General features: G+C 42.9%; 2 protein-coding genes across 2 annotated transcripts in view; one reads left to right on the top strand and one right to left on the bottom strand.

The window, feature by feature from the left end:
• Positions 1-359: 359 nt before the first annotated feature.
• On the bottom strand, positions 360-10,564 carry ECHDC2 (enoyl-CoA hydratase domain containing 2). The gene is made up of 10 exons (XM_077333716.1): positions 10,351-10,564; positions 9,058-9,125; positions 8,028-8,115; positions 7,569-7,655; positions 7,090-7,182; positions 6,461-6,517; positions 2,584-2,771; positions 1,729-1,779; positions 991-1,038; positions 360-590 (listed from the first exon to the last, which is right to left on the bottom strand). The coding sequence occupies exons 1-10, from the start codon at positions 10,493-10,495 to the stop codon at positions 513-515; spliced, it is 903 nt and encodes a 300-aa protein (XP_077189831.1). The 5' UTR covers positions 10,496-10,564; the 3' UTR covers positions 360-512.
• Positions 10,565-11,721: 1,157 nt separating this feature from the next.
• The window catches only part of SCP2 (sterol carrier protein 2), a 39,978-nt gene continuing 23,742 nt past the window's right edge, over positions 11,722-27,957 (top strand). Inside the window, exons 1-8 of the mRNA XM_077333714.1 lie at positions 11,722-11,914; positions 15,425-15,482; positions 18,465-18,536; positions 19,585-19,716; positions 20,145-20,209; positions 22,866-22,992; positions 26,642-26,705; positions 27,178-27,264. Coding sequence (XP_077189829.1) covers positions 11,846-11,914; positions 15,425-15,482; positions 18,465-18,536; positions 19,585-19,716; positions 20,145-20,209; positions 22,866-22,992; positions 26,642-26,705; positions 27,178-27,264 — 674 coding nt within the window. The 5' untranslated portion in view covers positions 11,722-11,845. The remainder of the gene's footprint in view (positions 11,915-15,424; positions 15,483-18,464; positions 18,537-19,584; positions 19,717-20,144; positions 20,210-22,865; positions 22,993-26,641; positions 26,706-27,177; positions 27,265-27,957) is intronic.

Raw genomic sequence — 27,957 nt, 5'->3', positions numbered from 1 at the left:
TTGCATACATGGAGAGGTCAGTTCCTGAAGGTGGCCACTTACTGCACTTACAGCAGAAAAGTCTTAAATAGACATGCATATGGATATCTAATGTGTCTGTTATGTGTTTGTTTGACCTTTGCTTAATAAATGTATTGCAACAACATTCAAAATAGTTTTCAAACTCTTTCAACTTGTCCCTTTCCCACAGCTAGAAGTAAGAATTCTTTGTTTGAGACCAGAAGCATCAGGGTGACCTCTTGTCTTGCTAGGTGTTTGAACTGCCTATCATCACTAACTTATGAAAGTATTGTCAAGTTAAATACCTAGTATTCAGCCAAGGTAGCTAAATTTTCTCTTATTGTGACATTCAGATCCTATTTTATCACTGAAATCTCTTTATTAATGAAAGTGGTATCCATGTGAATCTGGAGTTGAGTACCAAATACAAAATTTATTTAAAAATTAAGCCTTGTTAAAGTCTTTCAATCACATTTTGGTGTTATTTTAGGCATCTGAAGGAGACTTAAAAGTCATTTGCCAATGAATTTTGGTGGTCGTTTCTCTATGAAAGCAGCCATTCCTTCCCGCCGGTCTTTCGTGGGAATATTCTGCATTTAAAAATTACAGTGGTTAACACTTAAAGGAAGTCACAGTAAGTATAGCAGTATATTCTGCATTAATTATTGTTAAATTACAGTAGGCTGGTAGCAGCCTCATTAACTCAGGATATGCAGCTGTCCAATTATAATGGGTTCCTGAAGTCCTAAGCAGCCATGTTTTATAAATGGTCCTTTCATGTTCACTTAACAGATGTAGTATAATTCACTACTCAGGACTCAAGACAATAGATTCCAAGCAAGCTTCTAATACAGTAGCATATTTTGGACCCAAATTTGAGAAATACCAGACTCAGCCCACATAAAATGTGTGTATAATTTCTAAGAAATGTACCCTTTAAAAAATGGGGTTCCACCCCCCAAAAAAAACAAACAAACTGGGGTAGCTTACCAGAGTGTAACACATTCCTTCAATAGCCATCCCAGAAGCAATATCAACCTGCAAAAGGAAATCTCATTTGTATGTATAAAAGATGGACATTTTCTAATTATTAAATTTTTGTATTCTTTTAAGCTACAACTTCGGTAGTAATGCACTAGCATATTAAATTAGATGAGGTTAAATGATCTCATCTTCGTGCTGCCCCCAAGATGAACAAAGGGTTGGATCCAAAATTTCTGTTCTACCACATTTAGCAGAGTGGTTCCAATTCAAAGAATTTTGGAATGCCTTTAAGATGCTTTTACTGCAGTGCTCCATTTCCTGTGTATGAACCTAGATCAGATACTTAAGAAACTTGATGATAAGATGCTACAACAAATGTGGTAGGACACCTCCAATAGTGTGCAACAGTAGACTAACAGAACTATCCCTCTAGAATCTGAGTGTAAAATACATCTATATATTTCAGTTTTTACTTGAAAACCTCTAAAGATGGTAATTCCATAATCTCTCTCAATACCTTTGGTTACTACTGATGCACTTTTACAGTTCCCATGTCTGGTACTTGGGTGGGGGTGGGAAGAGAAGTATTAATATATGTGCACACAGCCATATTTATGCTTAACATTTCCTTTTTAAAAGCTTTGTTTAAAAAACAGCAGCTACTAGTTATGTGAATATAATGTATAGTATATTTTTCTGATTTACTGAAAATATTCATAAAAGGCCTTACTATAAAGTCATTACCTCAATTCCTCTGTTTATAGCCGCTTTACTCATTTTCACTGCTATTGGAGCCTTTTAATAGAAAAGAGAACAGGGATTTGTGGGTAATATGTCATTGAAGATATTCATAAATTGCTGAAAAGAACTGTCTGCTGTAGGATGAAAGGGCAGTTCCTGTTAATACAGCTGAATTGTTGTAGTGCAATATAGGTGACAGCCCCTAGTTTCATTTAATGATTAGACAAATCCAGAGAAGATGTAGTTTTTCAGTGCACAACACAGGGTGAGTCTTCAAAGTATTTGGCATACTACTGTTGGGAGAAATGTTGGATTATAGGTGGACCATTGATCTAGTATGCTGAGCTCTATAAAGGAAGAGTGGGATAGGAAAAAAAAGTAGATCAGTCCTTGCTCTTATAGGAACTTAGATTTGTTTTTGTATATATCACTCTCCACTGGAATTAGAGGCCCTAGCTAGAACAATGTCATCAATGGGCATGGTTCCATAACAGGTTTCATAAACAAAAAAATAACAGTGTTTTTGAGGGTCAGGAAGATCTGGGTTATAATAACTGCTCTGCCATGAGGTTCACTAAGTAATCTTGGTCCTATCACTATCTGGGCTGTTATGATGTTAGATAGTACATACCCTCAAAGAATTTACAACATAAACAAGGGGAACAAATTCCTACAAAAAAGATATCAGAATCTAAATCATGAAAATAATGGTAAGATGAAACTAGGTATGATTTATTTTCTAAACCAAATTTGGGTTGCCTTCTTTAGAGAAATAAGTTTGGCGTGAACACCCATTATTTGGAGAATACAAAAATTATCTTGCAGATAATACCAGTTAAGTCCTGATATTACACTGACCCGTGGAACAATCTCTTCAGCTAAAGCCAGTGCTCTTCGATAAGCTGCATCACCCTCCTCATTCTGTGGCACTGCATGATTAACTAGCCCAATTGAGTAGGCTTCTTGTCCATCAATCTGTCTGCCAGTGAAAATCAGTTCTTTAGCACGGCCTACTCCAATGCATCGTGGTAGACGTTGGGATCCACCTAGACAACAAACAAAAAACACTGGCACAATGTTATAGTACTGATTTGGGGGAGCAAATTCTCTATACAATAATAGACTTAAGATTCTATGCATGCACTGCAGAAAGCACTATTGGGATGGGTTACTGCATGGAGAAGAAATGGGGAAACTGAGCCTTTTCTGTTTGCACAAGTAGACTTGCCCCACTGGAACTGAGGGATAGGATCTGAGCTATGATAATTATCACTTCATAAGTTCATTGGTTCCAGCTGTGTTGCTCATTACCTCCTCCAATAGCCCCAAGTTATTCTACAACAGAATCAGGAGCTTTTCTGGTGACTGAGTATGTATTTTTAGCCATTAAGAAACAGGTCAGTTGTTTTAAAGTGAAAGGTGAGAGAAAAACACAATCATTCCCCCTCAAGATTCTGCCATTTTACAATGTGATAATTACTCTGGAATCTTAAAATCCCTTGCTATAGTAAGTATCTGGTGGTCTAGAATAAGAGAATTGGCTAAAAATATTGGTGCAACTTGGCTATTCATGACAGTCTAAGATATCTTCTGTTCTTTTAAAGTGTAATTTGTTCAAAGGATAACTATCCATTTAGAGGCAGATTTCAGTTTTGCACTTCTGAAAAGAGAGCACGTGGCGGTACCATCTAAACCAACCTTTTTATCACCGGGGACCACTCAACGTTTGACAATTCTACTGAGGCCCAATGGGGGGGGTAGTTTACTCCTCTACTCTCAACCACTGCCCTAATGCTCTCTAATCGCTATGGTAATGTTTAAACATCCCTTCAAAATAAGATACAGACACGCCACAACAATGAATATAAGGAACATTTTATTTTCATGGAAATTTTAACTCATGACAATGACAAATCAATGGGAATCCTGAGCTTGTTTCTCTGCAACGAGATAGTCCCATCTGGGAGTGATGGCAGACAATGACACCCGAAGTGTGTTGTAAAGGGCGGGGGGGGGGGGAGGCGTCCTTCGCAGCCCACCTCCAATTAGTCGACAGACCACATGTGGTCCGCAGCCCACAGGTTGGGGATCGCTAATCTAAACAAAAGGAATTAAGGCAACTTGGCCAAGAATTCTAAGTTAGTAACATTTGTGGTAAGTGGGCAAATTAATTCAGCTGCAAAAATACTTTCTACCAACTCAGCCTACTTTGTAGGATTACCTTGCTATCAAGGTGGCCTAGCTACCTGGATCCACGCCACAATATAACTCAGGCTAGGTTATTCTAAGAGCCTCTTGTGGTGCAGAGTGGTAAGGCAGCAGAAATGCTGTCTGAAGCTGTCTGTCCATGAGGCTGGGAGTTCAATCCCAGCAGCCGGCTCAAGGTTGACTCAGCCTTCCATCCTTCTGAGGTCGGTAAAATGAGTACCCAGCTTGCTGGGGGCTAAACGGTAATGACTGGGGAAGGCACTGGCAAACCACCCCGTATTGAGTCTGCCATGAAAACGCTAGAGGGAAAACGCTAGAGGAAAACCCCCAAGGGTTTTGCATAGGGGGATACCTTTAGGTTATTGTAATGCTCTGTTCACTGGCCTCCCCTCCCCTGTCCTAGAGTTCCATGGCTTGACTGTTAGGAATTAGAAGGAGAATGCATATTACTCCAATTCTGCAGACACTCCACAGGATCCCCATCTGGTACCAGGCTTTGTTTAAGGTGTTGGACATACAAAGCCCTTTATGTCCTTGGTCTCTCTTACTTGTGAGACCACCTATTTCTCTGTGCTCCATCACAACAACTTTGCTCATGTCACTAGGAACTTCTATGGGTGCCAACCTGCAACTGGGCAGAATCAACAACTGTCCATACACGTGCTTTCTCCTTTGTGGCCCCTACCTTGTAGAATGACCAGCCAGAGGAGATCAGGAAAGCTCCCTCCCACCTGACTTTCCATAAGCTATAAAAAACTGAACTATTCCAAAGGGCTCTTGGGCTCAGGTAAGCACGGCTGCAAATGTACAAAATAATTCGCTAACTTACTTGAATAAAGATTTGGGTCTGTAGTCCATACATGTAGCTTATTGTAAATGGGATCCTAATAGGAAATTTTTGAACCACTTAATGATTCATGTTAATACTTATGCTATGCTTCCTTCCTGGCGGTTCCAGACTTCTAACATTCTAAAGCTCTGATTACTGAATGTCCCATTCTGTTGACTGTACTGTTATGTGTAACCTGCCTTGACCCCCTGTGAGAAAATTAGACTCTAAATAATGTAAATAATATAATTTGTCTCTCCTTAATGTGCTATCCAGTGACATATGAAGAAGAAGAAGAGTTGGTTCTTATATGCCGCTTTTCCCTACCCGAAGGAGGCTCAAAGCGGCTTACAGTCGCCTTCCCATTCCTCTCCCCACAACAGACACCCTGTGGGGTGGGTGAGGCTGAGAGAGCCCTGATATCATTGCTCAGTCAGAACAGTTTTATCAGTGCCGTGGCGAGCCCAAGGTCACCCAGCTGGTTGCATGTGGGGGAGCGCAGAATCGAACCTGGCATGCCAGATTAGAAATCCGCACTCCCTAACCACTACACCAAACTGGCTCTCAGTGTCTACTTAGTTGTGTCTACTTAGCTTGTGCATGAAGCTCACAGAATGGGTTTTATTTGCCTCCCATAGCTGATTCAGGGTTCAGGGTATACCCAGGAACAGGGCTGATCACAATGTTCAGAGTCTCAAGGGAAAGGAAAACAGGCAAAAGTAATCCCTCCTTCCTCTGTTGGGCACTGTGGGTATACAACACACAGGGGCTTTTTGCACGCCTTCAAAATAGCACAATGGTTGCCAATTGAAAACGCTACTGATTTGCTGTTTTGCACAACGTCGTCGACAATCTGCCACACACCTGAAACCAATCTGCAAAAAGCGCTTCCTTGTAGCACTTTCAGGGAAATCCCCAAAAGTGGATTCACCCTCCGGAAAGCGATACACTCCTGCAACCAATCTGCAACACTAGCGAAAAAGACCTGTGCGTTAACATTGTTGCAGTTTCTACAAAGTCCCTCCCCCCTGGCTCTCTTCTCTGATCTTCCGGCGAAGCGATCGCCATTTTTTTTTTCTCCGAGCGAGCGGGGATAAACGCACCAGCGAGCCTCTTTCAGTTTAGAGGCTTCCCCGGCTTCAGTCCCTCCCCTTCAGTCACTAAGCACACTACTAAGCAGTCACTTTATTTTTTACACATTCATTCAGCCGAAAATCGGGCCCGTGAGAGGGGGGGGGGATTTTTTTTTTCACTCGGAGGGAGCGTGGCAACGATCAAACGACAGCTCAAACACACCAGGCAGCTGGATGGGTCTCTCCGTTGCAACGAATTAACACAGATTCGTTACAATGGGTCTGTTTTTTTTTAAAAAAAAAAACCTTTCTTAAAGGGAAAGGGGCTGTTTGGGAGCATGCTAACAGCTGCCCATTGGCTGCTTGACGGCCAGGGGCGGGACAAGCTCGGCAATAGCGCTTCCTTTCTAGCGATTTCTGCTGAGACCGGAAGCCTGTGGGAAACGCCACAAAACGCAACTGGATTCCACTACAATGGCAGGTATGCATAACGACGAATTCCACTATTTTAAATGGCGATTTTTCATTCAGTGACCAATTTGCTACAAAGATCCCGGTGCGTAAAGCCCCACAGTGTATGCTATTATGTACGCATGAAGTAATTAAGTGTATAAAGCTACTTTACCTGCACCTGGGAAGAGTCCTCTAGTTGTCTCAATGAGGCCCATTTTTGCACATGATGCTGACAAAGAAAAGTAACAGAAGGAGGAAGTCTTTAGCATATATGCATTATGCTGTTTAACTGTACTAAACTTTTGGCTGGATCGTGCATGGGGGCAGGGGAAGGCAGTGATTAACCTGTGTCACATGGTGAGTTCAGAAGCCCTACAGCCTACCTTTGGACATTAAGGCTGCATGCAAGCAACACCTGTTGCTGCTGGGCTCATGCTTTAGTCTTCCTCACTCTCTTCTCACACCAAGACAGAGGTTAAAACTAGCTTCAGTTACCTACAATGTATGAATACAGGCATACATGTTAACCATAGTTAGTTTCCTGTCCCCTAACTAGAATCCTAAACCAAAATCCTGGTTAGTAGTGGTGAAGGGGAAACAACTAGTTAACTCACATACTGGTATTTGTATATCATGAGTGCTTAACAATAATTTTGACACATCAGAAGAAGTCAGGCATGCTTGTGATCTTGTTAACAAATTAGGCTCATGCACATTTTCCCTTAATCACAGCTGACAGTAGGATGCCTGAATACTGCCTAAGTTTCCCTATAACACAAACAGTTATGTTGATGTACATACCTGCCACTCGGAGATCACAAGCTAGCGCCAGTTCCAGGCCTCCACCCAATGCATAGCCTTCAATTGCAGCAATGGAGGGCATCGGCAGGGAGGCTGTAAGAAAATAAGAATTTTTTAAAATGTGAAGTCAGTACTCCATACAATCTGCTCATAACTGTCCAAGAAAATACAGAGAAATTGCTTATATTTATTTTTGGATACTTTTATGCTACAATCAAACACATCATGTTAGTGTGCCCCCAGAAAAGATGTACATGTATATCATAGAGAGAGGATCTATTGAGCAAAACTCTACACAATAAATTGTAATTTAGCAAGCCTAGCTATCACACTGACTTGGCACAGGTACAGCCATTTGACTGATTCAATGGCACAGCTGAGAGTTCCTTAGGCCAAGTGGCTCTTTCTCTTCTTTTCTGAGGATAATTCTAGTTTGTATCATGACAACAATCAAATAAAAATGGCTGTTAACTACTTACCAATGCCATCCATTAAGCTTCTGAGCCTTTGAACAAAATGAACAGCTTGAGAATCGGTCATCTGAGCACGTTCTTTTAAGTCAGCGCCTACATTTGGAGAAGCAGCAGACAGTTTGAGAGTCGATATAGAAAGGAAATGCAAGGAGTTGAGCAGTGTTGCTTCAACACACCAATAATTGCCTTGGAAACGGCAAGAGAATCCTATGCAGAATTTGTTAAAAAATCAATGGAGAGTGCACTGTATAAGGTTGGTCTGTTAAAATGACAGCTGTCTGGTTTTGGGAATGTCTGTCTCTTCTCAATCATTAGGTATTCCTATTGTATACTCCTTAAAGAAATCAGATAGAGAACCATATGGCTGACAGTAGTGTTCTATTTAATGAAGTCTACAACTTTAACTTATTACTTTGGGGGTAGTGATGGCTGGAAATTCTTACATCAGAAAATGTTCTCACCCACCTGCACAAAAAACACCTTTAACATTGCTCTTGATTATCACTACACGAACATTTTCATCATAGCGAAGAATGTCAAGGGTTTCATAAAGCTAGGGGGAGAGAATATAGTCAGAGTTCAAATATAAAATTATAACAGAACCCCAAATCCTATGGTTAGTTTTATCAGGTGACTGCAGCTGAAAATTACAAATTGAATCTGTACTCTGAAGGAATCCACAGAGCCTTATTTCGCAAAATATGTGAAATCTCGACACAGCACACTGAAGAACACTGGATCTTAAAAATTCCGACAGATTATCTTACTACTTTGTTTAACATCATTCTAAACTTACCATATAAACAGTTTATTCCTTCATATTATAGCTTCATTCTAAAAACCACGTGCTCCATGTAAAAGATTCTGCTGAATTTGTTTATTTTGTTACATTTATATATTGCCCTCCCTTAAGGGCGGTTTACAGTGAATTCATAGTATAATACAAAGAACATTTGTTGAGAACATATAGTGATTGGGTACATATAATATTTTAACAGTTAGAGCTCATAACTCTGATTGGTGGAATTGCTTCATTGGTCTTGACTGAAAGCCTGGTGGAAGAGCTCCATTTTGCAGGCCCTGCGGAACTCTCTTAGTTTTGGCAGGGCCCTGATCTCTTCTTGGAGGTCATTCCAGCAGATGGAGGGAAGGACAGAGAAAGCCTCCAGATAAGCCTCCCTGGGGCCAGGGATTGCCAGCTTGTTGGTGCCTGCAGAGCATAGTGCTCTTTGGGGGACATAGATGGAGAGGCGGTCCCTCAGGCCCAGACTGTATATGACCTTGAAGGTGATTACCAGACCCTTAAGCCTGATCAGTATTCAACTGGTAACTAGTGCAGCTGTTGAAGTACAGCCCGGATGTGGGCCTTCCAAAGTGTTCTCAGAAGAATGTTGGCTGCAGCAGAATAAATTACCTAAGGACTATGCCATTAAACACAGATGAATATTCAGATATTGGTTACATAACTAAAAGTTAGAGAAAAGCATTTACTTACTTCATCCACAAACACTTTACCCAGTGCATTTTTGGCATGTGGTCTGTTCATCTGAATTTCTGCAAGGCCTTTAGTTAAAACAACAACAAAAAACAGGTGATCCCAAGTTTAAAGTTTAGCATTGTCAGGTTGGTAGTGGAGAATATCTCCAGAGTTTATATCTGATATTTGCTGTTTCCTGGAGTATTTTCCATTGCAAATGAAGAAATACAACTTAATACACTATAATTTTAGGGCATTACTCTTTTCTGGGTGGGAATCATATTCTGCTGAAATCAAAGGGGCGTGCATCAAGAGCAAATATTTAGATTGAGAGTGGAATGGATATTACTGCTATTCACAACTAAGGTTTTAAACAAAGTGGAGCTTTGTGATGGATTACAGTTTTCATAAGTTTTTGTACCTCAATAATTCAGCAGCTCCACTTTCTGACATCAAGCATGGAATAAGGCATGTGAATATAGACAAAGAAATAGTAGTCTGGTAGTTCCTTTACTAACAGGCCAGAATCCTTGCTGATAGTTGCATCCTCTCTCCTACTAGAAGCCCCACACCAGTCATCCTGATGGAAAATAATTGCTAGTTTTTAAAAAATTATGTGTTGGGGGGCTGGATGCTCAGATAGTGCTTTGCAGCAACCCTGTTGCATAATCCTGTTTTCTAATTACTATTTGAGGGCAGAGGTTGACAGTTGTTAAACAGTATGTTTAAACACCACAGTGACAATTACCGACACTTGCCCTCACCTGAACCTTTTCTGCTGGTGGCATTTCCACCCCCCCACACAAGTGCTCCCCACACAACGAACATCTGGCTGTGGCATCCCCTTCCTTTTCTACCAGAGGAGGTCTCAAGTGGAAACAGAACAGGTGTGTGATGGGGGGGGGGGATACTGCAAGACTTTTATTCAGGCAACTTGGCTCTTCTGGCTGTTGCTCAGCTCTTGCGGCTGACTGCCACTTCAGGGTCAGAAGGCAATTTTCCTCCAGGCCAGACTGGCCGTGGATTCTGGTGGGGGATCTAGGGAGTTTTTTGGGGGAGGGGGAATTATGGTCTCTGTGGGCAGGCAGATAGTTGTGAGTTTCCTGCACTGTGCAGGAGGCTGGACTAGATGACCCTGGAACTCCAACTCCACGATTCTGATTCTAATTTGGCAGCTATGACGGAAGGGAGGGAGACAATCGCTCTTGACGTTTGTACGGGCAGCTACGAGGTTCGTCTGCAGTCACCTGCCGAGGAAGTTACCAACGGCTTGGACTGTGCTGCTTCCAAGGGGCCTCTGGCTCCACTCACCGCAGTTTGCCTCCCCATGGACGTGCAGCAGGATGTCTTTTTTCCTCCCCGCGGACAAGGATCTGCTGAGGATCTTGCCAGATGTAGCGAGATGCTCGGCCGGCAGCGTCCGAAGCCAAACGGCTGTTCTGCTTAGTCGAAGCATCGTCTTTTCTGACCCCCGGAGGTTTGCTTCCTTCTTTCTCTGCAGCCCGCCCCAGGGGACAGGGGCGGAGTGGAGAGATACCGCCCCCTTCTCAAATGGCTCTCCCGGCAGCAGTGTCTTTCCGTAAAAAATTAAGCCGTTCGGAAGGAACCCGGTCAAATCCTCTTTTCTCAGAGGATGGAACCACAATGCTTGAAAAAAAAGCCCTGATAACTTCCAAAGCTATTTTTCTCTCTTATAAAAATACTAATGGAAGGCAACATTTATTTATGTTTAGATTTTTACCACCATTCCCAGAGGGCTCAAGACAGCTATCTTCCTGCTACAGTGACAGCATTTAATTCTAAGATACTGACCCAATTTTGTATGGGGTTCTGATTTGGACACAAGCTTGGCAAGAAACACTGAACCATCTGCTGACAAAACTTTTATGTAATCTTATAGAGTGCCTAGGTAGGTAGGTGCATCAGTAGCAGAGACATTGGAGAGATTTTTGACTAGGATGAATTTTGTGGTTACTTTAGCTGTTGCAGATTTCATAGGTCACAGCAAGTAGAAAATTATTTTAAGGTGATTGTTTAGCTAGCTTACGTGCATTCAAATGTAGCACAACCTATATGTTAAATAAATGAGATCACTTGGGAAATAACATTCTATTAAGCCTGCCCCAAGACGTTATAGTGAGGAGCGGTATATAAATTGAATGAATTAAAAAATATTCTATTAACCCTACAATACATCATCATCATCATCATCATCAGTTATGTTACCCACTGGCTCGTGGCGGGTTACATAACAAACCAGTACAATAAAATACAGTCCCCCATTAAAATCCCCATTAAAACCCCATCAAATTATAAAAAGTATATATGGCGGAATAACAATTTATCGTAACAACCCAACCAGCAGCCGGGGCGGCTGGGGGGTGGGGGAGGGATATGACAACCGGCGTGGGAGCATATCTTCGAGGGGGGAGCCCCTCGATCCGATCTTCCACTCTCAACATTTATTTCAATATGAGTCTTCTTGAGCCGCTGCCCATTTCTTCCAATAACTAATTGGATTCCAGCGCCCAAATGAGCCGCTGCCCATTTCTTCCAATAACTAATTGGATTCCAGCTGACAAACCGGTCATCCTTGGCAGGAGTGGGGATACTATTGCTTTAAGAGAAAGGAGGCGGGAGCAGAGCGCGTGGAAGTCGGCTCCTCCCTCGACCTTTGCCTTCCTTTCCACCGAGTCAAAGGTTTTCGTGAGCTCGCAAGCCGCAGCTTCTTTCGTTTGGGGGTGGTCGCGGCGTTTGCCCAGCGGTGCACGTGGTGACATCTCAGCGGCATCCGAAGCCGACGTCAATGGCATCCCTTGCAGTAGCCCAGGCGCCGGGAAGGAGGGTGTTTGTGGTTGGAGTCGGCATGACGAAGGTACTGACTGGGACGGGGCTCGGTCGAGGGTCTTTTGGCCCCTATGGTTGATGGCAAAAGACCCATTTGTTAGATGCATGTAGTGGGTCCTCATTAGGCAGATGTTCGAGGTATGTGAATAATATATGAATGGGAAAAAGAGGAAATATGGGGTGACACAACTGTGTAGAGTTCGAAAAGCATTGCTATGATTTGCAACAGTAATACTTGGCATTATGTCTAGTTTGACAATACTGATTAATACTTGTCATGACTGAGGAATTGCAAGGCGTGCCTCTTAAGATGGTATCAGACTAATGAATTCTCATTCAGATTTACACCAAAAGCTCTCTTCATCAAGAATCCTGACTCTTAGTTCAGCAGTGGTTCTGATAGCTTGAAAGATTCCCCCAGGATTTCATACATATGCCATTTTCAGTATCAGAACAGTGACAATCGACTGTTTTCTGTATGTATGATATAAAGCATCCTGTTGGCTCAGGATATATAACACATTAGAGAGGATGATGAGTCCAAGGTGGTATATATCTAGCTGATGTTACTAAGTCCTGTGGGCCATACTAGAGAATACGACATCCCTGAGTGTGCTGTGGGAGTGCAATGCCATTTTAGAGTTTGTTTTTGTAATTGTTCAAAATACTGTTTGGTCCTACTCATGGTGTGGACTGTGACTAGATCTCACTCCTCAAGGAAAAGCTGTAATTGGCATTTTAACCCAGGCTGATAAACTGCATTGCGTGTCACAAACAGCTGGGCACAGACCCTGCAGAGCTTCCAAGATGAACCTTCTCTTTCAACAAAAAAAGAATTGGATTTTTGACCCTATCCGGCCAACAATTATTGCCTCTGTATGTCTGTGCAGAATACCAAGTGGAAATAGATTTTCCTTTACTTATTCCCATGAGGAATGCCACTCCTCCTGAACATGGCAAATTATTTTCTTCATCTTATGAAATAAATTATTCTTCAGGGTGTCCTGTGCTAAAGTAGTACTTCTTCACATAGCACTCAGGAGCGTTCATTGTTCTTTATGTGCCGCAGAATGGACATATACCAATGGGAGAGAGTTCTGGGGGTCCAATAGATGTTGTCACTGACCTCAACCAAATGCCTGGTGGAAGAGCTCCATTTTACAGGTCCTGCAGAAGTATGTTTGCTCTGGCAGGGCCTGGATCTCTTCTGGGAGCTCATTCCACCAGGTGGGGGCCAGGACAGAGAATGAGGCCCAGGGATCACCAGCCAGTTGGTTTTGGGGGACATAGGCAGAGAGGTGGTCCCTCAGGTACACTGGGCCCAAACCATGTACAACCTTAAAGGAGATTACCAAGACCTTACATTTTATCTAGGATTCAACTGATAATATTGCAGTTGTTGGTGCACAGGCTGGATGTGGGCCCTCCAAGGTGTTCCTGTGAGAACCCTGGCCACTGCATTCTGGACCAGTTGTAGCTTCTGGATCAAGGATAAGGGTAAAGGTAAAGGTATCCCCTGTGCAAGCACCGAGTCATGTCTGACCCTTGGGGTGACGCCCTCTAGCATTTTCATGGCAGACTCAATACGGGGTGGTTTTCCAGTGCCTTCCCCAGTCATTACCATTTACCCCCCAGCAAGCTGAGTACTCATTTTACCGACCTCGGAAGGATGGAAGGCTGAGTCAACCTTGAGCCGGCTGCTGGGATTGAACTCCCAGCCTCATGGGCAAAGCTTTCAGACGGCTGCCTTACCACTCTGCGCCACAAGGGTATGTGATCTTAATTCCTGGGTAGGAACATTTGGAATAAGATGGGACTTTCAGATACCCTGATCCCAAGCCATATACAGCGTTAAATGACAAAACCAACACATTGAACTGGGTTCAGTGAATCATTAGCTAGTGTGCCATCTCTTTTGGTACAACAAAGTTTCTGAGCATTATTTTTATATTGCATAACCTGAGGAATACTTACCAGGGAGTCCAGCGAAGCATGCATGAAGTCAGACCTTTGAACACTGTTTTAATCTCTGTTAGGAAATGCATCCTTGCTCTGCACTTGCAAAGCCTAGCATTGAACTGAAAACTATTTAGCTCACAGACCTTCATTAGAAAATGAAATTCCTTTTTGTACTTGCGTTCTCACATGATAGTATGGCTAAGCAATGTCAAGGGTTAACAAATTTAGCATCTCTCATGGTGAATATAATATGTAGGACTAGCATGATGAGCATTCTTCTGCATGAAGAAAGCAGATTTGTATTATTTAAAGTATGCCAGATTTCCCTGCTCCTTCCTATTACAGCACCACCATCTTTGTGTTTTGAAAGTTATGTGGTAGAAGAGGCATTGAGTAACTTATAATCCTTCACAAATAATTTTTCCCTAGCAAAATGGAGTGATATTCAAATAATTGTGTTTATCTACAAACTTGTTAGAAAAATGCTCAGCATGGTCAGCGGCAAAAGGAAACATGGTCGCCAAAGGATCCTCTGGCTTGACACGATCAAAGCCGATGCAGGGATGATCATGAACCAACTAAAAGAAGCAGTCATTGACAGAAACTTATGGTGAAAACTTTCCTATAGAATCACCGAAGGTCGGACACGACTGAACGAATAACATCATCATCACTTACTTAGCAGTTTAAATATAATGATCATTATTGTAATGTGTTTTTATTACATATTAATTCACGTAAAATATTAATATACTCCTATACTATTTGGGGAAGTTAAATTGATGGAAGGTTTGTCTTGATTCTAATCAATCTGTAAGGTTATCTTAATGTATTAGTAAAATATTTCTATAAAATTATGATAAACGTTTTATAGTTAAAAATGTCATAAATTCTGGAAATCATGCAATCCTAATACTCATTTGCAACGTGCTGTACATGCAATTTTTTTGTTCTTTCACACATCTGCCTGTTGGGACAGTTTATGTTGTTTTAATTATAATTATATTTGATTATGCTTAGGATTGAAAGCCTGTAAATTATTATATAAGTAGGTAATGTATGACTTTATCTCCTGCCCAGTTATATAAACGGTTCTGCCTTTCTCCCTATCTGGCAGGTGTGCAAAATTATTTAATTGTAACCATACTTTAGCAGAAATCTGTTTTTCTGTACAGAAGCCAAAAAGAAGCATGTACTCTCTTGACCAGATTAAGTAAAATTACCAGAATGCATAAAGTATGCTGGCATTCAAAGTGCCCAAAAGTGATAATATCACGCTAAGTGTTGGAGTGGCCTGTTCAGAAAATGTTTACATTTTGACTTGTGGATTGCTAACAATGAAGTGAGATAAAGGGGTTCTTCCTTCTTAATCTCCTCAATTAGTAAAAACAAAAACCAGTATAGTAGATTCAGTGCAAAATTGATATGTACTAAAATGATCTGTGCAAGCCTTTGTTAGTGTTTATTTCTTTACAGTGCATAGTTTGGATATTGTGAATCAAAAGGAGTATAGGAATCTGGAGAAATCAGAAGCAATAATGTTTTTGTGTTCTATTAATGTGGTCTTTCTCTCCTACAGTTTGAAAAGCCTGGGTCCCGTGAAGATTTTGATTACCCGAACATGGCTGAAGAAGCAGGTATTGTGTTTGAGGTTTAGCACCCTGCCCACAACTTTGCTGGGCTAGATAGAATTGTGTGGGGCATTGCTGACAGCACCCTCAGCCTCAGAGAACCCTGGGCTTTCTTGGGGTCAGAAAGATGCATGGGCCAGCTTCTCTGTGAATACTGCTGTGCTAGAAAGAAATAGCAACACCCTCTACTGAGGAACTACAGACCTCTAGTTGGCCAGTTGCCGGGTCAGGAACTGTTGTAACTACTCCAGCCATTCAAGAAGCATTGCCAGTTTCAGTACGTCAGCTGTCCCATCCAGGTATGGCTAGGTAGTTTGCCCTTGTCTGACTCTGCATAGCAGCCCTGGATTTCCTTGGCGGCCTCGCCAGGGCAGCGCCTATTTAGTTTCCGAGGCTTTCCGAAGCTAGCCAAGGGTACACAACTCTGAAAATAGGAGGAACGAAATTCTGGAGAGACGAAAGGATTTCCAGTCGGATTTGAGTTTCAATACATTTATGCATACTATAATAATCTTTACACAGCCGTAAGGGCTTAGGGGGAGGAGTTAGGGCGGGCTCTGTCCGGGATGAGGAAGGGTGTCGATTGGCTCCTTCCTCCGGACAGACCATTGGCTGGGCCAATCGGCGGGCGTGAATTCTCGATTCCCGCCCTGCTGACAAGGAAGCAACTGCGAGCCGCGCGGACCGCGGCTCGCAGTTGCTTCATTGCCGGCGGCCTGACGCATCGGGGAGGCGCAAAGCGCCTCCCGACGTGTCAGGCCGCCGGCAAGGGAGCCCCCGGCAGCTGTGCTCCGCGCGGCTGCTGGGGGCTCCCTGCCCGGCGACCTGATGCAGCGAGAGGCGCAAAGCGCCTCTCGCTGCGTCAGGCCGCTGGCCAAGGGAGCCCCCGGCAGTCGCGCTCCGCGCGGCTGCCAAGGGCTCCCTGCCCGGCAGCTTGACGTGGTGAGAGGCGCAAAGCGCCTCTCGCCGCATCAAACCGCCGGCCAAGGGAGCTTTTGGCAGCCACGCGGAGCGCGACTGCCGGGGGCTCCCTTGCCTACCGCCCGCTGTATTTATTTTACAGCAGGCTTGATTACTAGTTATAATATAAAGCTTTTTCTTGGCACAGTGAAAGAGAGCAGCGTCTTTAGATGCAAAGACCTTAGTGGTTATAGATTCCCCATGCGACGATATGCTACTTTGGATACAGAATCTGCAATCTATATTAAATGTAAAGGTATCCCCTGTGCAAGCACCGGGTCACATCTGACCCTTGAGATGACACCCTCCAGCCTTTTCATGGCAGACTCAATATGGGGTGGTTTGCCAGTACCTTCCCCAGTCATTACCGTTTACCCCCCAGCAAGCTGGGTACTCATTTTACCAACCTCGGAAGGATGGAAGGCTGAGTCAACCTTGAGCCGGCTGCTGGGATTGAACTCCCAGCCTCATGGGCAGAGCTTTCAGACAGCATTTCTGCTGTCTTACTACTCTGCACGACAAGAGGCTCTGCACCACAAGAGGCTCTTGTGGTTTAGTATTAGGTGTCCCTAAATCATGTTAGGGATGATATGGGGGAAGATTGTATCAGCATAGTGGCGAACTTTTATCTGTTCAACAGCACTGTCCGATATATGCTTACCTGGAAGATCTCTCACTATATTCTATGGTACCCACTCATGTGTAAGTGTGCTTAACTCCAAAACCACTTTTGAAAAATCAGTTGATCGCACAAAATTGTAATTGGAAATATAACAATACCTATAAGTCTAACAGGAGTAGATTTTGGGTAATATCAGTCCCCTCATTTGTTGGAAAAATAAATAAGCGTTAGACTATCCTTTTTGGTCAGGACAACTGGTCAAGTAGCTTAAGTATTTTAATAAAAGGACTAGACAGCTGCCATTGCACTGGCAGTATGTTCCATTACTGCAACAGCTTGAAAAAGTATTGTAGTTATAGAACATGACCCTGGTGATGTACAAGGTGTATATATCCATGTATTTCTCTGTTATCCTTGCAAATGTATACCTAAGGGCTGTTGAGATTACTGTATATCGCAACAAATGTCTTGTGTGAACAGGCCTAAGTCTTGTTAATTACTTGCTGTTTAAATTGTTGAGGAGTGTCATTCATCATTTAAAAAGACGCTTTATAAAGCTAGCACCCTATCTATTGGCAGCCAACCTGGCCACAGTAATACATGCAACGGTCACCTCTAGATTAGACTAATGCAACTCACTGTTTGCAGGGCTACCCTTGTATCTGTTCTGAAAGCTCCCTCCAAAACGCAGCGGCCCAATTCCTTACTGGAACCAGATAGAGAGAATATATTTGAACAGTGCTCTCCCAGCTGCATTGGCTCCAGGTTGTGGGCCAAATCAGGTTCCAGGTATTGGTATTACGTACCTTCAAAGCCCTGAGTAATCCAGCACTTTTGTATCTGTGGGTACACCTTCTCCCCATGCCCCTCAAAGGAGCCTATGCGCCAGCACTCAAAATTTACTGAAGGTCCTCGGCTCCAGAGAAGTAAAGTTGTCAGTCTTAGTGGATCACTCTTCCAAATGAGATCAGGGCCCTGTGGAACTTAAAACAGTTCCTCAGGGCCTGCAAGACAGAGTTGTTTCGCTGGGCCTATGGTTGAGGCCTGTAGTCCACCAAAAAACCTGGAATGACTGTGCACTCATATAAGCACATACGTCCAGCAGCACTGAGTTACCATCGATAACACTGTGCTCTAACACTTTATCCCCTTCCCCATCTGTTGAAGTAGGTAGCACACTCCTGAGGGATAGTGTTATAGGAAATGGTTTTAATTATTATTAAATATTTTAATAAATTCAACTGCATTGTATTTATGATTATGTTTTACCTATTTTCTTTTGCCATGATGTAAACCACCCTGGGAAGGGTAGGATAAAAATTAAATAGGTAAATAAACTGTTAAATTTATGAAATCCTACAACAGATATTTTCAAGAAAAGCTTAACAATGTTGAAACACATTTAGGTCGGAAAGCTCTCACCGATGCAAGTATTCCTTATTCAGCTGTGGAACAGGCTTATGTTGGCTATGTTTATGGTAAGTAATGCTATTTCCTAAAGACTCATCCTGACTCCTGCCATATTTTATTCCTGCAATTGTGCATTGCATCCTGTAGCAGGCATAAAATATTTGCCTATACATGATTACACAAAAATTGTTGGATCAGTATTTACAGAGGAAACTATGGGATCAATAATTGGTAGTCTTGAGCGCAGTTGTTCCATGTCTCTTTTATCTCTTCCTATTATTAGAATTCTTAGGAGCCTCTAGCTTTTTCAGCTTCAGTACTTAAAAATGAAATAGGCAAGGGTGAAATGTTAATTATATATGTAAATCACTTTACCCCTGTATTTTGCATTTCTTGCATGGGTGAATTTTTTTTTAAAATTGCCAGAAAATGCATGAAAATGGAGGTAAAAAATGTACCTTTACCTGTTATGAAGCACCTACTAACTTAACAATTTTACAAGTGTATAAAATTAATCAGAGTATAAACTGCATGGAGCTTTTATACCAATCCCAGGTTGATTCAGTCCCTGCCCTCTACACAGAATGCGATTTCCGTTTTGATTTTGAGCGATTTAAATTTTTCTTCTGTGCGTTATCTTCGAGTGTTTTTAAACCTCAATATTTTAAGATTCGGATTGAGAAAGCAGGCTGTTTTGAAACTGGGCTCTCCTCTGTGATAGAGACACCCTGATTGGCCAAAGATGCCCATGTGACAAGCTTGCCTTAAAGGGGTAGCCCCTAATTTTTCTCAACTTCTGTTGGTCTTGGATTTTTTTCTCCCTCCTCTGCCTTCTTCAATCCTCTCCCCCCCCCCCAAGAAAAGAAAGAGGCTCCCTGCTTGGCTCCTCCCACTCCCCTTCAAGAAAAGAAAGAAAGACGCTTTGTTCTGAACTACCCTAACCATGTGCAGAACACTTTTCTGTTTCAATGGGGGGGGGGAGAGGAAGACCCAAGTTCAAATCTATCTGAATTCAACAGGATTGACAATGGAATAAACAAAGTAAATGCAGACTCTGCCCAGGATGGTATTGACTACTATGTCTGTATATCAACTGCTTCATCTCTTCTTATAAAGGTGACTCAACCTGTGGTCAGAGGGCTGTTTATCACAGTTTAGGATTAACAGGCATTCCTATTGTGAATGTGAACAACAACTGTGCCACTGGATCTACTGCCTTATTTATGGCCAGACAACTAATTCAGGGAGGTGAGTTAAATTTACTTACTCTTCAAATCAATATGAACACAATGTTGTTCTACAATTAAATATTTAAAGTAGGTGTCTTTCTCTTGACAGGCTGTTTGTTTAACACAAACCTATTCAATTTGCTTAACATTTTCATCTGAGGGCTAGATTTCCTTTTATTCCCTCTTGTGGAAAGTGTGCTTTAGTAAAATCATTGTTATAACATCATATGAGCATATGAAATAGATCCTCTGTATAATATCTCAGAATATTTTTAGAACTTTGAGCAACTTAAACTTTAAACGTGCTATGGAGTACTGCTGTTTAGCCAAGGCTTCAGTGAACTTCGCTGCTTACAGTAAACTCTTGTCTGGATTAAGGTTTATACGTATGATATTCAGGATTTTAAAAAAATTAAAATATGTATTGCAAATGTTCAATCTATACAGGGTTGGCCAACTGTGTCCTGGCTCTTGGATTTGAAAAAATGGAAAGAGGGTCTCTTTCATCTAAAGTAAGTGTTATAAGACTTTCTAATTAATTGAGAATCCATCTTTCTCATATGCCAGCTGGAAGGCGTTTCCATCAAATAGAGGGGGCAGGGTGGTCCATGATCTAGGAATAGTTTTTAATTTTTTTTAATTTAAAAGCCCCAGTGACACCAGGGTGGAGGGAGTAGCTCCTGGTGATATACTAGGGCAGAAAGAGTGCAGGGAAATCTGCCATATTGGCCACTGCAAGTAGTAGTGGGTGCAAAAAGCACAGCCTGTTCCCATGCGGAAACCACCTTGGAGGGTGAAGGAGGAATGGGACTGCAGAAGCCTGTTGAAAGAATGAATCAAGATGCAAATGAAAGCCACAGCTACTACTACAAGCTCTTCTTTTCAGGGGATAGCAGCCTCATTAGGAGCTCTCAGGAGTTTAGGATATTGATCACTATACATTGTTCACTGAATATCAAAGTAAATATGAATGTTATGAGTGCTCCTCTACTATAATTTGCCTGGTATTAGAGATGAACTTGAATGACTGATTGTGCTCCAGGGCAACTTAAGTGTAGAGATCCAGTGAAACCCTAAAAAATAAGCCAGATGTTTGTTTTTGTGCTTTTTACTTTTAAAATGTATTTTTCTAAAAACTGATGACCTCACTTTATCTCATATATTGAGACTTCCCCCTTTCATTGCAGCCCACTGCGCATTCTGAAATTTAATACTGGTAGTAGTTCAGTGGAGCTTCAGGAAAACCCTAGTGCAGAGTGCAGTTCTGCAATGGGAGGGAGGAATCAGAAGAAATGGCCATTCTGTTTTCTGAGGATGGAAGTATTAAGCTTTGGAACTGAATGGTTGAATGTGTCAGCACATGCATCCCTCTCCCTCTCCCTCTCCCTCTCCCCTATGGCTTTGGGCGGTTTACATTAAACATTGTGAAACACTTACATAGAATATTATAATAATACTGTAAATCAGTGGTCCCCAACATTTTTATCACCGGGGACCACTCACCGGGGACCACTCAACGCCTTTTACTGAGGCTCGGTGTGGGGGGTTTACTCTTCTACTCTCAACCACTGCCCTAACGCTCTCTAATCACTATGGCAATGTTTAAACATCCCTTCAAAATAAGATACAGACACGCCACAACAATGAACATAAGGAACATTTTATTTTCATGGAAATTTTAACTCATGACAATGACAAATCAGTGGGAACCCTGAGCTTGTTTCTCTGCAACGAGATAGTCCCATGTGGGAGTGATGGGAGACAATGACACCCAAAGTGCCGGGGGGGATGAAGGATGAAGTAAAGGGCCGGGGGGGGGGGAGAAGGCATCCTTCGGGGCCCACCTCCAATTAGTCGGCGGACCACATGTGGTCCGCGGCCCACAGGTTGGGGATCGCTACTGTAAATAACAATCATAACGTAATACAGCATAACATAATCATAACATAACATGAAAACCAGAACAGTGTTTTAACAGTTGGAAGTGATTTTTAACAGAACAACTATGACAATCCCTGGGCAGGTCAGATTTGTCAGTCATGGAAGGGCACCTTGGGGGGGGGGGGACCAGCAGATGTTTCAGTCGGTTGGCCCTCATGCAAATGCCTGGTGGAGGAGCTCCCTTTTGCAGGCCCTGCAGAACTGTGGAAGTTAGGGCAGGGCCCTGATCTCTTCAGGGAGTTCATTCCACTAGGTGGGGGCCAGAACCGAGAAGGCTCTGGACTTTGTTGAGGCCGATATGCTTCTTTGGGGCCAGGGATCTGCAGCCAGTTGGAGGTGGCGGAGTGTAAGGCTCTTTTGGGGATGTAGGCAGGGAGGCGGTCCCTCAGATATACTGGGCCCAGACCACATATGGCATTGAAGGTGATTAGCAAAACCTTACTCTTAATCCAGAATTCAACTGGGAGCCAGCCGAGTTGTTGGAGTGCTGGCCAGCATATGTGCATGTTCCTCCCAGAAACACTGAAGAAAAGAGTGGAAACTTTAAATTTGATTTAGAATGTACTGCTAAAGAATTACATACGGCAGTGGTCCCCAACTCCCGGGCCGCGGCTCCCTCTTCCCGCCCCCCCCTGCAGCGAGAAGCTTGCCAGACCGCGAGCAAAGCGGCCGCCAAAGCGGCCGATTAGCTTGCGGCCCGGCAAGCTTCTTGCTTCGGGGGTGGAGGTGGAGAGAGAAGCTTGCCGGGCCGCAAGCTAATCGGCTGCTTCGGCGGCCGATTTGCTGGCAGCCTGGAGGGGTGAGGAGAGGGAGCCGCAGCCGCCAGCATGCCGGTGGTGCAAACGCGCACGCGTGGACTGCTGCGCATGAGTGTTTGCATCCGGCAGGTGCACAAATGCGCACGCGCGGCAATTCTGGGCACGCGCCCTCTCCCCTTACTGAGCAGCGGCGGGTCGCAGCAGCCAGAAGGTTGCGAACCGCTGACATACGTGAACTTCAAGAACATTGAAAAATTCAGTTACTTTTTGTTAGTTTCCCACCTCTTTAAATAGCATCAGTATAGTTAACTAAAATATTAGCTCTTTGCTTTTTGCTGGACCATTTTAATTGGCAGACTGCTGAGATGATGTTCTGATGTGGGTATACCCAAACCAACAAGAGGATTCTCAAAATATTTGTTTCTGCTTTGTTTGGTATCTGTGTTATGCAAATGCACTTTAATTTCAGTTCATGGACCGGGAGAATCCAGTGGGCAAGCACTTGGAAGTGATGGTAAACAAATATGGCATAGCAGCAGCACCAGTTGCTTCACAGTTGTTTGGAAACGCTGGAAAAGAGCACATGGAGAAATATGGTACTGTGTTAGCTAAAAATATTACCATCATAAGAATATTGTAACTTTATTTCTCAACATAAGACTGTTTTGTATCCTCTCTATCATTAATAACACTACTGAACGGATAACATCATCATCATCACATGCCTCCGTACAGAAATACAGACTGGATTCAGCCAATGGACTGTGACCTGTATTGAAAGGAACTAGGAATTTGGTTGTGGTGATTTGTTTGTTTATTAGATTTCTAGTTTGCCTTCCTCCTTAGATTCAAGGGGGATTACAAGATAAAACACTAAAACCCTTTGACTAGGAAGGAACCTCAGCTGGTATGGATGAAGCACTGACATTTCTTCCGAGTAAGCCAGGAGCTAATTTGCTGTGGCCCTTTCAACTACCTTTTCCAGGAACACAAGATGCAAAACGGGCAGTAGCTGGCTGGATCCTGTGGATCCAGCAGTTTTTTTCAGCAAGGGATGAACCACCACCTCCTTTAACGCCCCTGGGAACTCCCCTGTAGACAGGGAGAGGTTGACAGTCTCTCCCAGAGGGCCTCCTTCTGCTGATCACTCATTTTGAGTAACCAAGACAGACAGGGATCCAGAGGGTAGGTGATTGCCCTTACTGACCCCAGCAAGTTGTCCACTTCAATTCCCAAGAGCCGTCTGAAGCCATTAAATACAACCTCCTTTGCCAGCCAATGGGCTTCTAGTTCCCTCTCTGTATTAAAGGTGGCGGGAAGGTTCCAGCTGAGCGACAAGACTTTATCTGCAAAAAAGCTCACTAATGCTTCACAGCCAAGTGTCAGTTGACTACTATTTTGGAGCCCTTCCTTGAGGGTCAAAGATTGATCTAACCTAAATAACTGGGCCGGGTGAGAGCTCATGGATGCAATAAAACTCTAATTTAGCCACCCTCATTTAACCGCCCATGCGCCTTCATAAGCATACAACTCTTACCACTTCGTTCTGAGTTTTCCGCCACACTTGCTCTAGCTGTCTCACTTAGCTGTCTCTTTTTCTCCCTTAGCTCCCCAGTATACCAGGAAGCCAGTTTGAGGCAAGGGTGGAGAGGGCGATTGGGAGCGATCTCATCAATGGCAGCAGTTAAGCGGGCCTTCCAGTCCTATACTAACACTGTCAACATGTTGCCAGGAGGCATCAGATCCCACAGAGCATTCAGAAGTCCAATAGGATCCATACGTCTTCGCGGGTGGGCTAAAATTATGAAATATATTTGGGATGATGGTTAATGAAGTTATGTAATAACTCCTGAAGCATCCTGCAAATAACATTTGAGCCCAGTGGCACTTTTAATACCAACAAAATTTTATTCTGGCCAGGGATCCCGGTAATTGGAGGATTATGGCAGATATAGAACTGGGAGGATATTGGACAAGAGAAGGGGTGGGAGATACAAATGGCTGAATGACAGCCATCCTGAATATTCCTGGGCAGCATATAGGCACCATAACACCATATGGCTATGCCTTCTAAACTCTGTCCCATACACAGAAACACCAAGATAAAAGCAAGAGTAACCAACCTGGCTCGGACATTGATGCTGTAGAATGCAAAGTCAATCAACAACAAATCCAAGACCATGCAGGTGTATTTTGCCAAGCATGGATGCTGGCCACCATTGACAAGATTGCTCACCAATGCCCTCTTCACACCCACCCCAAGTGGTATCTCTGGTATACTATGGAGCTGCATGAGAAGAAAACGGAGCTGAGATAACTAGAGTATGTGTTTCAAGAACATCTTGTAGAACGCTTATGTAAGCCTATGAGATGCCTGTGAAGGTTTCTAGTATTTAGGGTAATTTGGTCTCTAACCACTCTTGAGGGATGCCAAAATGGTAGTCAATTGGAGCTTAGCTGTGAGGCATCTTGTAGATAAGGTCTTCATACTCCACCACAGACCTACATTTGATAGAGAACGGGAACTGAAGGCCTCTTGGCCATCTTTAAGGAGGGTGTTTGATGGCTTCAGATAGCTCATGCTGACCGAAGTGGATAGGTTGTTAATGTCAGTGAGACCAGCCATCTGCCTGCTAGATCCCTGTCCTTCTTGGCTTCTTAAAGTGAGCGACAAGAGGATAGGAGGACCTCTCTGGGAAATTATGTCTGTTCCTGACTACCAGGGAATTCATGAGTAGGTTAAAGGGGGCAGTGGTTTAGCCCTTACTGAAAAAATCATCATTGGATCCCGAGACATGGACTACTACTGTCCTGTCTCACATCTGGTGTTTCCAGGAAAGGTGGTTGAAAGGGACCAACTTCTGGCACATCTAGAGGAAGCTTCAGTTTTCAACCCATTTCGGTCTAGCTTCCATCCTCGCCATTGGGTAGAGACGGCTCTGGTCACCCTGATGGATGACCTCTGATAACAGCTGGATAGAGGTGGGTCAGTGCTGCTTGTGTTATTAGACCTCATGGCAGTGTTCAGTGTAGTAGTTCATGGGCTTCTTGCTCACAGCCTCACCAACACTGGTATACAGGGGTCAGCCCTTCAATGGCTGATCTCCTTCCTCCAGGGCCACAAACAGAAGGCTGCTGTGGGAGAGAATTACTTGCACCCTTACCAACTCCTTTGTGGGTTCCCACAGGGTGCAGTTTTCCACTCTATTTTACATCTTTATGCGCCCTCTAGCCCAGCTTGTCCAGGTGTTTGATCTGGGATGCCATCAATATGCAGATGACACAGAGGACACCCAGCTGTACATCTAATGGGCAGCTGGATGGATTCTCCCCCACAAATGTTTGCCAGTTATTTGGAAGCTGTAACGGGTTGGCTTAAGAAGACCTGCCTGAAACTCCCCCCCCCCCCCAAGACGAAGGCCCTGTGGCTGGCTAGGAAAGAACTGGCAAGGAAGCACAACTGCCCTGCTTACCACTGCGCAATCTGCTAGGAATCTGGGTGTGATCTTCAGTGCCTCCTTGTCAATGGAGGTGCAGGTCATTAATGTAGCTCAAATGGCATTTCGCCATCTTTACTAGGCATCTTCACTATTAGCACCCTTCCTGGCACCAGAATGCCTAGCAGTGATCCAAATGCTTGTCACTTCTAGGCTGGTTTGGAAACTGCAACTGGTCCAGAATGCAGTGCCATGACTCCTCATTTAGACATCATGAAGGAGTCACATCCAATCTGCCCTGTGGGAGCTGCACTGGCTATCAGTTGAATTCCAAATCTGCTTCAAGGTGCTATTCATATGCGGTCAGAGCTCAGTGTACCTGAGCCATGTGTGCCTGTTAATTGTATAAATTTATTGTATATGTTTTTTATGATTATGATGTAAGCCACCCTGAGCTGACAATGCCAGGAGGGGTGGGATATATATTTAAAAATAAATTTAAAATAAATAAAATAAGCATTTATATGCATGCACACTTCTTTGGTATCTAAAGAAGTGTGTGCGCACACAAGAACTTTTACCCAGAATAAAACTTTGTTGGACTTAAAAATTCCAACTTTGTTCTGCTGCTTCAGACCAACTCGGCTACTGACATGAATGTATCCAGAGAAATGCGGTTAGTAAACTGTCTTGGGTATTGATTTGAAATGAAGCAAAGGTGGTTGATGAAGAAAGAATAAAACAGCCTTTTGTACAAAGGATTCACACAATATTAATATTATATCCTTCTCCCAATATGACTTTTTAGGGACAAGATTAGAACACTTTGCAAAAATTGCATGGAAAAACCATAGCCATTCAACCAACAATCCGTGAGTACAGAATTTTATTCAGAATTCGAGTAAGAATTTGATTAGGGAGAGTGGGCAAACACGTTCTAAGAAACTGTGTAAAATGGTGACTTTCACGGCTGAAATTATTGCAGGATCTTATTTAAAAAGATATAAAATTGCTAAATAGGGAAATCTAGCTAATTGCCATGGAAGCCAAATGGAATCTCCATGTTTGGAGACAGTGGGTTGGATCTCTTCTAGTGGAGGCATTGAAAACACTCTAGTCGTAGAATATTTGAGGAAGATCTCTGGATAGAAGGAGCAAACAGAAGATCTTTACCAACTTGGCCTGCTGCCAGAGCTCCTGGAGATGTCTGGCTATCTATAGTAAGAAAGATAATCTAGCCAAGCAATTGCTTTTTGTTACAATGAAACTGTTTTTGATTTTAAAATGTAATATGATACTTTTTGAAATAATAAAAGTAAATTGTCATTTTCATATTTTTCTTAGGAATTCCCAGTTTCAAAAGGAGTATAGTTTAGAAGAAGTCTTACAGTCACGCAAGATTTTTGATTTCTTGACAGTTTTACAGTGTTGGTAAGACTGGTGTTAGTATTTATTTAAAGATATTTATGCTCCATGTCTCAAATGGAAGGGTATGCACACTGTTTCCCCTGTACATGAAGGCTTGTACACCATCATTGGGTATCTGCAATGTTACCTGTAATATAAAAAAGCTACATTACCAATTTGTTTTAAGTTTAATGTATATTTAATGAATGTATAAGTTGCAAAGAGTTGTAATGGAGCCTGGATACCTTCAGGTATCAATAATTAGCACACTTAAGTTGGATTTCAGCGTAATAGAGTGCCTGTTTAATTCTGCCACAGAAAACAAGATTGGAAAGTGTTTGACTGTGACTGCATAGTGTATGTAAATTATGTGTATATATTTAAAGACTAGAATCATGGCCTTTAAACACATGTTTGAATTCATATTCAAGATGAAGAAGAAGAAGGAGTTGGTTCTTATATGCCACTTTTCTCTACCCAAAGGAGGCTCAAAGTGGCTTAAAGTCGCCTTCCTTTTCCTTTCCCCACAACAGATAGCCTGTGAGGTGGGTGAGGCATGCCAGTTTAGAAGTCTGTACTCCTAACCACTACACCAAACTGATGGCCAGAGCAGTCGAGCTAACTGCTCTGCTAACACCTAACCCCCCCCCACCAAAAAAGCCCACAGAAATTCAGCTAAATTGACCAAAATATTATAATAACTAAAAATATCATCGT

The sequence above is a fragment of the Paroedura picta genome, chromosome 4 (assembly GCF_049243985.1).
Source record: "Paroedura picta isolate Pp20150507F chromosome 4, Ppicta_v3.0, whole genome shotgun sequence".
In the NCBI taxonomy this organism is placed as follows: domain Eukaryota; kingdom Metazoa; phylum Chordata; class Lepidosauria; order Squamata; family Gekkonidae; genus Paroedura; species Paroedura picta.
The sequence above is the reverse complement of the archived record's forward strand: the minus strand, read 5'-3'. Positions and strand labels throughout refer to the sequence as shown.